Source organism: Dermacentor albipictus, chromosome 10 (assembly GCF_038994185.2).
Source record: "Dermacentor albipictus isolate Rhodes 1998 colony chromosome 10, USDA_Dalb.pri_finalv2, whole genome shotgun sequence".
Lineage (NCBI taxonomy): Eukaryota > Metazoa > Arthropoda > Arachnida > Ixodida > Ixodidae > Dermacentor > Dermacentor albipictus.
Window position 1 is genome coordinate 76,433,007 of NC_091830.1, and position 9,911 is coordinate 76,442,917.

The following is a 9,911-nucleotide window of genomic DNA, read 5'->3' on the forward strand; positions in this document are numbered from 1 at the left end:
CCATGTTGGAAAAAGTGAAGTGCTATTACGCATGGTTAGTGAAAATCGCGAGATCTGCCTCATTTCGAATTCGAAAAACCCTGCTGTCTGTGTTCTTCCGTGCCTTGATTAGGCAGTCATCAGTCCATAGGAACTGCCAGCGATTTTCTTTTTTCAGAGATAGAGCTTTAGAAAATATCTTTTTGTTTTCTTGGGTCAGATGGTCGTTGACGTAAATCGGCTTAGACTCAGTTCCATGAAAGCCTATGTCGCGAGTCTGTAGACGCGCCTTCCGCGCCTTGCTTACGAACTCTGCTTTCTTTGCCCTCGAGGTGAACCTTGCAATTAAATTTTTCGTGCTTGAGACAGATGGCACTCGATGGGCAATTTCGATGTCGTCTCTCGATACCGGGCAGTCAATTTTACTTCCAACAGCCTGAAGAATGGCCACACAGTCTTCGCCTTGAGTGCAGGGTACACCCTTTAGTTCAACATTATTTTTGCGTGAGTATTGCTCTAGCTCACTTACTTTCTGTTCCAAGGCTGCGTTTCTAGTTGTAAGTGCCAAGTTCGTAATCTTCAGTTTCTCGTTCTCAGACTTCAGTTCCTCAACAGTTGCATTTAAGTAAGCCAGGCTCCCCTGAAATTCCTCCAAGTCTTTCTTAAAGTTGCCAACAAACGTTTCTGGTTCAGTGGCCATCTTCAATTTAACGCTCGCCAGAACTTGTTGAGCCACCGTAGCCAGTTTTCCCTGCAGAACGCTTTCTAGCGCATCAAGGTGCTTCGCGAGTTCAGCATTTGAGGGCATGACGGATACAAAGCACCGAGACAAAAACTGTAACAGTGGCAGCAGTTGCGATATGCAAAAGTTAGAGAAAAATGGAAACCAAAGCCCACCTGTGTAGGGAATAGCAGATGCTTATTAGCACGAATGCCAGAGGCTCCCTCATGCACGCTCGCAACTGCTGCCACTAGTGTCGATGATCTGGGCGTGTTGCGTATATATAGGCTCAGAAGTCGACGGTGCTGCCGCTGACGGAAGTGACGGTGCCTCACTGCGCAGAGGTTGGCGATCAAGCCTGAGTCCGCTGGGCCATGCGCAGAAGCAAACTTCAGGTAGGTGATCTGGCCCGAGTCCTCTGGACCATGTGCAGAAGCAAACCGCAGGACGCAGTATCGCCGGATCCGCGCTCCTTGTGATATCTGTGTAGGGAATAGCAGATGCTTATTAGCACGAATGCCAGAGGCTCCCTCGTGCACGCTCGCAACTGCTGCCACTAGTGTCGATGATCTGGGCGTGTTGCGTATATATAGGCTCAGAAGTCGACGGTGCTGCCGCTGACGGAAGTGACGGTGCCTCACTGCGCAGAGGTTGGCGATCAAGCCTGAGTCCGCTGGGCCATGCGCAGAAGCAAACTTCAGGTAGGTGATCTGGCCCGAGTCCTCTGGACCATGTGCAGAAGCAAACCGCAGGACGCAGTATCGCCGGATCCGCGCTCCTTGTGATATCTGTGTAGGGAATAGCAGATGCTTATTAGCACGAATGCCAGAGGCTCCCTCGTGCACGCTCGCAACTGCTGCCACTGACTACTGGATGACGTTATGTGCATACCTCCTGTTCGTTAACGCTGCTTTAATATCGTGAGCAATATAAGCGGGCACACGCTAACGCGTGGCAAACAGCCTAGAAACCGAGTTAGAGCGGTACGTGGATGGCGCTGTCGAAAGCAGAGGGGAAAGAGGGACGCTCTTCCGCTAACTGCTAACCCTCCCACCGCGCCTGCGTTTGTCGAAAACGGCAACCAACGGCATTTCACTGACCGCCGATTGCCGATAAGGTGGTTACGTGCTCAGTAACTTACAGCGAGTCATTATTTTTTAGCCACATTTTCTTTCTTCTTTTCATTTGGAGCGTTTGCGTGTCTGAAGCGCCCGTTCGTGCGTATAGCGTAAGTTATTTTCAGATACACCCCCATAAGACTTGATGTTTACATTAAGCACGTCATCGTGTCACGCGTTCCAGACAGACGGACAGATTTCCCAGGGAAGGAGCTCTCACATGTTTACGCTTCAAAACAGTGCTGCTATTGGCTACGCTTTGGTGGACAGAGTTGCCAGTAACCGCAATATCAAGTAGCTTTATCAATGCGTGCTGGCGATGTGAAGGTCCGCACTTTGTATAAAGAGATGCATGGTGCGACTTCCAACAGTGATCAAAACGGCGTCCTCCTTTCCACTCTGTTTCCGACGGTGGCCACCACATATCGCCCCATAGCAGGGTTCGAGGCTATGTGACACGTGCACCTCTGTTCCCGCCCATAGTGCTCGCGATAGTGCAGCACTTCTTTCTATATCCAAGTCTTACTGAACTGCATTTACGAGGCAGCACTCCGTTTCGCCATCCAGTGGACTGTTGAATCATGTCTACGGCACCTCATGCAGGCCATGCCGTCGACGCCAGCTATGCCCTCGACAACAGCAGCAACGAATGGAGCGCGCAGAACCTTCCATGCACCAAGGGGGATGGTGCGAGCTGTAAGTTACTGGAGCACCATCCGGAAATTAATAGGGTACTTCTAGGCGCTGCCCTGCAGCTTCGGGAAGACAAGCGAGGACAGAGCAGAGGCGATGCCCTTATTGCGGCTGTCGAGGCAAGCACTTGCCGGTCCGCCTCATACAGCTCTGAGGAAAACTCGTGCAAAGCGAGAGCACTGGATCTTGTTGAGCTTCTACTCGCGGAGCACCACTGCATCACGGCAATGGAATTCACTAGGAACTTTATGCTTCGCCCATCGTTGCTCTCAGTAGTAAAACGTCATCCCCATTTGAACAGCTTTACTGTATGCGGAAGATTCATTGCATCTGACCGCGCAGCTGTGGTGTTCGACGTGATAAGGTCTTTGCCGCAGCTCAAGAATCTAGTTTTCAAGTCTTACGAGTTCGAGGACTGCTCGACTACGAACTGCCTCATTGACTACTCCTTTGACCTTCGCATAAGTTGTCTATCGACCCTTGACCTCGCAGAGCTGCGATTTCCCAGCACTGAGGCCGGTTCGCTCGTCCAAGCACTCATTGAAAACGAAAGCATCACCGACCTCTGCGTAGGAAAATCCGTATTCTCGTACGGAGATGAAGACTCCTATCCAAGATTTTCGACGTACCTCGCGAAGGAAAATTGCCCGCTGCGAAAATTGACGCTCAAATCGAACGCCTACTTCATCAGCGGGTCACTCATGAGGGAACTCGTTGACGCATTCTGCAAAATGAATTTTTTGAAGGAACTGAACGTGGACATCGAGGACATCGAGACAACAATGTTGTAAGTAGAATTGAAATTGCATTTTGGATAGGCTCTGCAGTTGTAAAATATCGCAACGCTTAAGTGGCCTTAGCTTTCTTGACACTGTGACACTGTGAGGCACCTAAAATTTAACGCGTACACTATAGTAGCGCATTTTTTTTTTGCTGTAGCCAGCATTCAATTGCAGAGATTTCGGCAAGAAAATTACTATATTTTGTCTACTGTATTAGCTTTTTATTCGAATAAATGACGTTTCATGTTCTTTTTAGCTTTCCCTGGAATTAGCTTTCCCTGATTTCGAACTATGTTTGGGTAATGTGGGAATAATAATGGCACATACAATCCTGTAAGTTTTGCTCTTTTTGTTAGACTATGTAATGTCCGGTGTTAGCATGTGCCGTCCTTATCGTCGTTACAAGTACCTGTTCTGCGACACAAAACAAGAAAACGGTTCCCGACGTACCTTGCGCTGTGTGTATATAGCGCTGTGTACATAACGCTGTGTGTGTCCCTTTGTGTCTTCTCTTGTCCCGTCTTTGAATCGCGCTACTATACTCCCCTTGAAGTAAACGAAACAGGTAGATCTTTTAAATGTGTTTTCTTCCAGAGGGTTTAGTAGTCAATTCACAAACAGTTTAGTCGGTGTTGTACTGTTTAGTGCGGTTATCGTCCCAATATTTCACGGGAAATTTCTTGTGACTGCCGCTGAAATGACCATCTTTTTGGAGACTTTTGCAAGTTTGCGCCACACGCTCAGATTGACATGTCGATGTGACGTCATGCATGTCCGTGTTTCCATTTATTTGCACCGTTGCGACGCTGCAAGTGTTGTCGCCACCCTGTGGCTCCCTCAAAATTTAACACGGTCTTTCGTTATCAAAAAGAAATGATTTATAGACCAGAGCAGACGGCGTGAAAAGTCATGAGACCGAGAACCTTCAAGTGGCGTCGTCTCCACTTTTCTCTTTTTGAGTCTTTTCTGCCTTACCAGGGCCCCGCTCGCAATAACAGTGAAATATTTCCCTTTTGTTTTTGCTGCACTTTTATACACTTGGGCTCGGCGACTGCCCGGTGATCGCGGCACAATCTCGCGCGCCATATTTGGAGGAAATTGTGGGGCGACAGCGGTACTGGGTGGTGCTTCACTCTGCAAACAAGTGCTTACTTTGCGCGGTCTCGTGCGCCGTATCTTGAAAGGTATCTGCAAACGGCTCATACCTTTGTTCGCGCTGTGTTCTAGCCGCTCTTGCATTGAAACGATAGACGGCACGAAGGTCACTTCGCTCGCTGCTGCTGCCGCACATGCTCACACCAGCGCTATGAAAGCAATTGCCCGCGCCCGTCGAGTGTGATGTGTTCATGTTTGATTGTGCGTGCTGGCACCATGCTTAGTTATTCAGTAATAAGCGAATGTTTCCACTTTTATACGGCAGATAAATCTACTATCCTTACTTTGTATTGGGAACAAGCGCTGACCAGAAGGAGCTATGGCAGTTTCAGTGGGTAACTAAAATATGTTGACGCCATCCGGTAGGGAGGCCTCAAGGATCGCACGACATATTTAACAATCACGAATGCGCGCCTTTATCAATGTTTGTTGAGCCCGATGCGCCCAGCCGGGTTCTTTCTATGGGCATGCGGGTTGGCAAGAGCGCATGCGCTGTCGCGTTCTAGCACGTCGGTCCGAAGACGGATCATTTTCTGGATGCATGTGCTTCAATATGAGCGGCAAATTTGGCGATGCAAAATAGTACGTTCTTGTGCAAACTGCGCCCTCTGCTCGCTAGGCTGCACGTTACGGCGCTGCCCTGGACGCGAGAAATTTCAGCCTTGGTTGCCCATAGCTGCTTACTAATTTCTATCGGTATCAATGCCTGGCTTTCCGGGTGAAGCGCAGCCTTTTGTTCTCACCTTATCATCAGCCGATGCGAAAATATTGGAGCGCCCGAATGCCTATACGACGCCTTAATAGAAGGTCGTTCCCCGCTATACCGACACTCTACGTGCGAATGCCAGTGCCCAATTAGACCTTCTCTAGCGTGCAATCTTCGTGTGATGGGCACACAGCCTAACTGCGCCAACAATAACCATCGGTGTCGCTGAATGTTGGTCAGCTGCGGCCCCTCCAACTGCTCCTTCGCTAAGCCACCGCAAGAGCGGTATCTGCAAGGAACCGGTGCTTTTGTGAGCGCAGAAGGTCATGGTCCATGAAATTAGGACGCATTATCTGGATTAAACAATACCCGAAGACTAACTCCGTCCAAGAGGACGGCTGATGGTCACTCGTCAATGTATATCAGTGCGCATTGAGACCACCAGAGCCATGGACCTCCGACACAGCGGATGGCTCAGGCTCTTGAAATAACAGTAATAGATAGTGTTGGGTGCAGGTCATTTTATTTATTTCGTTGTTAACGCGACAGCGTTAAGGAGCTCGTGTCGCAGAAAAGCCGGTGTCGTCGGCGTCGGCGGCATTGACCGTGAGCGATAAACCCCAGCAGGCACTTCATGAATAAAAAACAACTTGCAAGAACGGGCTGGGTGGGAATCGAACCAGGGTCTCCGGAGTGTGAAACGAAGACGCTACCACTCAGCCACGAGTTCGATGCTTCGAAGCGGTACAAAAGCGCCTCTAGTGAATGCGGTGTTGCCTTAGAAACGAGCTGTTTCTAAGGCTCAGGCGTGCGTTGCTTGCTCAGGCGCACATTTCGTTGCCGCGCCGAACGCTGCGTTGCTCGACGCTACCCGCGTCCGATGTGGGGCGCGTTGTCGCTGCGCCGTAGCCCATTGTCTTACACCCCTTGGCGGGTCGACGGGAACGCTCTCGCGTTCCACTCTTGAAGGCGAAGCTTAAGCGTCCTCCAATATTTTAGTCATTTGTTTATTTGTTTATTTATTTATTTATTTGTTTGTTTGTTTGTTTGTTTGTTTGTTTATTCATTTATTTATTCCTCAAATGGGGGCCCCTGGAGAGGGGTTTCACATGAGGGTGGGCAGCTTAAAAGGTGTTCGATGGCAGTCTCGAACTCAGTCGCACTGGATTGGTCCGTCGCTTGTTCTGGCAGATCATTTCAGTCTCTCGCTGACGTTGTACGTTGGAAAAACGAATGCAGATGGGATGATGTGCGCGCATGCGGGGGGCATACTGACTTTGAATGATGAGTCCGGGATGAATTATTCCGTTAAGAGACTTCAATTTCAGTTTTTAACACGAGTTTACATTGGAGTCTAAATGTCTGATTTTCGCGTTTGCTTACTAGGGGTCAATGTTCATTCAACTCAAATGTCTTTACTATATATTGTTTCCAGCGTACCTACGTTCGCCCTCTTCGCCGAAGTGGCCACTCGGAGCGCCAAACTACGCATCCTAAAGTTGCCTTGGACGTTCACATATACCCATCTCGGTGCCCCCATTACACGTCCTGAAGCCACGCAATGCATGAAGTCCTGGCAAACAGCCTTGCAAGGATCGAAGTCACCGCTCAAGCAGCTGCGCGTCGACTTGACGGGCTTCGGCGAAGCGGAATGCGACACTTTCTTCGACGCAATAGCCAACAATGAATCTCTGCGGTTGGTGGAAGTCGACACTTTGCCATTCATCGATGGGCTCGACAGGCTCTCCAAAACTATTCTGGAGCGAGGTCTGAACGATCGAGTGGTCATCAAAGGACACCATCGCCACAGCAACGCAATGAATCTGCTGAAATGCCCGCAAATCAGCAGCGTGGACTTAACGCTGGGGTGGTTCGTTTCCCGCCAACGTGTCGTACTGCAGTCAGTTATCTCGACTCTGGAAGTGGTCGGTAGCTCCAGTAACGTAAGGTCAATGCTGGTTGAGTGCAATAGATTCAATCGCGACGAAATACATGCCTTGGCGGCATGCCTAAGGAATGCGGTTGTACTCACTGATGTCGACATAAACCTGAGGGGCGCTTTGGCTGTCTTATCAGAAAAGGATCGTACGGATGTCCGGGCGGAACTAGTGTCAGCACTGGCCTCCAACCTCAAACTTGTCAAAGTCAGCATCAAAGGCATGCTGCTGTCCAATGACGACTTGAACGTCCTCGCACATTTTGCCAGCAAGAGCCTCAGCCTCACCGAATTCACCATGACTCCTGCCTGTTGTGGCGATACCACGACTAGCAAGCTTTGTGGAGAGCTGCAAATTGCTTTTGAGCGAAGGCCCGATGCGTTAACGGAAGCATTCAACTTCAAGAACATCGCACTTGCAGACATCCTGGTATGGCACAGTGATAACGCTTGGCTCAATTCGTTTCTTAGCACAAAAAAAATGTTATATTACGGTAAACAGCGAACAAATATAATTTGCAGAAGAGTTGGGAGGATTACCAGACGGTACTTTCATGCTAGTATCCTCACGAACAACGGCCTGTTCGAACGTTTTCTGACTTCACCAATACATAATTTTCGAGACCAGACTGCGTCATAAGCGGTATAAATCGGACTAATATGCGCAGCAGCCTCATGTTATGCGCAGCAGTTATGTGCAGCCTTTGCGGCTTTAGGAAATGAGTTAAATACCGTCGTGGAAGGCATCACAAAACCATTCGAGGATACAAGTCGTGCGAAACAAGGCACAGAAGCTGCGGTGAACACTCAAGGTGATTAGGCGAGATATACCAATGGAGCACAGCGAAAAATTGGAGATGAATTAAAGAAAGCTCCGCCTTAAAAAGAACAGAGAGCATATCTCTTGCGTTAGCAGATTCCAATTTCTGCACCAGTATTTATTTGTGCGCAGAAAATAGAGGTTGTCTGCGATTTTGCTCTGCATGCATATTTCGGCAATTTCAATCTTAGTTCTACACAGAATGCTTCACTCCCGTTGCTTTGACTTCTTTCTGATAATTTCCGAGATCACTTCTGCTACAAAATAAGTTAAGCTAAGATGTAGACTGTACGATGACTGTTTGAAACAGAGCTACTTATTTATTATTCTGAAACGGTGTGCGGCCTTCCTCCTGCACGCACTATCAAAAGCTTCAGAAATTTAGACCGCTTCAGACTTATCGCAGGTTTTGTCTACTTTAACCATGACGTGTTTTCTTTTTTCATGCAGCTAGCAACCAGAAGGAATGCCTCCGCCCTCTCGGCCGCTTCACAATTCGTGCTAGGTCAGCAAGATACCTTGGACGGTGCGGATGCCATCGAGCTGATGCACGACCATCCACGCCTCCTCGAGATGGTGATGGAAGGTGCTGACGTCACAAAGACCAAAGCTAAAGAGAAGATCAGCAGCGCTCTTCTGCGTGTGCACCACTGTAGCCTTGAGGAGTTTATGAGAATCGCAGGCGTCGTCAAGGAGAGGGTGGAGTGCCTTCGTGATCCCGATGCCAGGTTTCAGCTCGTTGACATTAACGAGCACTGCTGGCTGCACATTCGCAGGTTCCTAAAGATAAGGGACGTTGTCAACATTGAGCCGGTGTCAGTCGATCAAAACGACGCGTGGGCTTTTGAATACGATTAGCACATCATAAATAAAAGACCTAGCATTCTGCTGAGCGGAAACGTGCTTAGTCTGAGTACGAGTGGCACCCAAGGAATAAAATTTTACAATATTTAGTGACCTTATACGTTGATAAAATGTTAACCAGCGAAGCTGTAGTGGGATGACCACATTGACGACCATATGAATCAATATAGATTCATATGGTTATTGATACCATTGCGATAGCGTTAAGGAGCCCGTGTCCCAGGAAATCCAGTGTGGGACGTCCTTTGGGCAAAAATATTTTCGAACCCCCCTATCCAGGCCTTCCATGTGGCACAAGTATTTGACGTAAATATTTGAATTTCTCAAGGTAAAATACGTGGAAAAATCGCGAAAAAGGACAAACACACAACTTACAGACATGAGCGCACTGGGACTGTAATTTGAATATAGAAGAAAAGTTTGTTACGCGCAAACTGAAAGACCTTTTCCAGTGTTTCTACAATGTATAGACCGGAGACGCCGTCAGCCATTTGCGCGCGCCAGACTGTAGATATCTACGTACACGAAGCGGCGCGCCCGCTTCCTTGAACCACATCCGCCGCATTGCGGCCCATGCGAAATGCCGCATTTCGGCCAGAAAGCCCGCCTTCGTGCATAGCGTTCACTGCGAACGTTTCCCAATAACCTATGGTGCAGTTGCCGGGAAGCGTGAGAAGCAGTCGGGGATCCCTGAATGCAATCGCATTCTACTCTTAAAGGCGAAGCTCAAGCGTCCTCAAAATTTTCGGTTGAAGCAACTTCAACCAATTTTTGGTCGAAGTTGATGCAATCGACTTGCCGTCGTCACGAGAAGAGCGCGGAAAGGGGGCTTGCACAAATGAACACGCCCTTCCCTAGGCATTTCCGCTGCGAACGAGAGTGTGACATAACAATTGAATGGTCGTTCCCTCCACCTCCTTTTCTTTATTGAAATGAAAATAAAAGAAAGGTGTAGTCGCCCTATAACCGCTCCTTCTTGTCCCTCTCCACTTGCCTGCCCGAAGAAAGAATGCATTCAGAGCGACCGCCACGACTGCTAACATCACGCGGGAACAGTTGGACGACTGATCGCTCTTGCTGATTGTTTTTGTCCACATCCCGGACGGATTTTTTTCTCTCGAGATTCTAGCCATAGAG

The 9,911-nt window shown here is 48.8% G+C and overlaps 1 protein-coding gene across 1 annotated transcript; it reads left to right on the plus strand.

Moving 5' to 3' along the window:
• The first annotated feature begins 970 nt into the window (after window positions 1-970).
• On the plus strand, window positions 971-9,385 carry LOC135898759 (uncharacterized). The gene is made up of 3 exons (XM_065427898.2): window positions 971-3,298; window positions 6,590-7,520; window positions 8,361-9,385. The coding sequence occupies exons 1-3, from the start codon at window positions 2,400-2,402 to the stop codon at window positions 8,766-8,768; spliced, it is 2,238 nt and encodes a 745-aa protein (XP_065283970.1). The 5' UTR covers window positions 971-2,399; the 3' UTR covers window positions 8,769-9,385.
• Window positions 9,386-9,911: the final 526 nt, after the last annotated feature.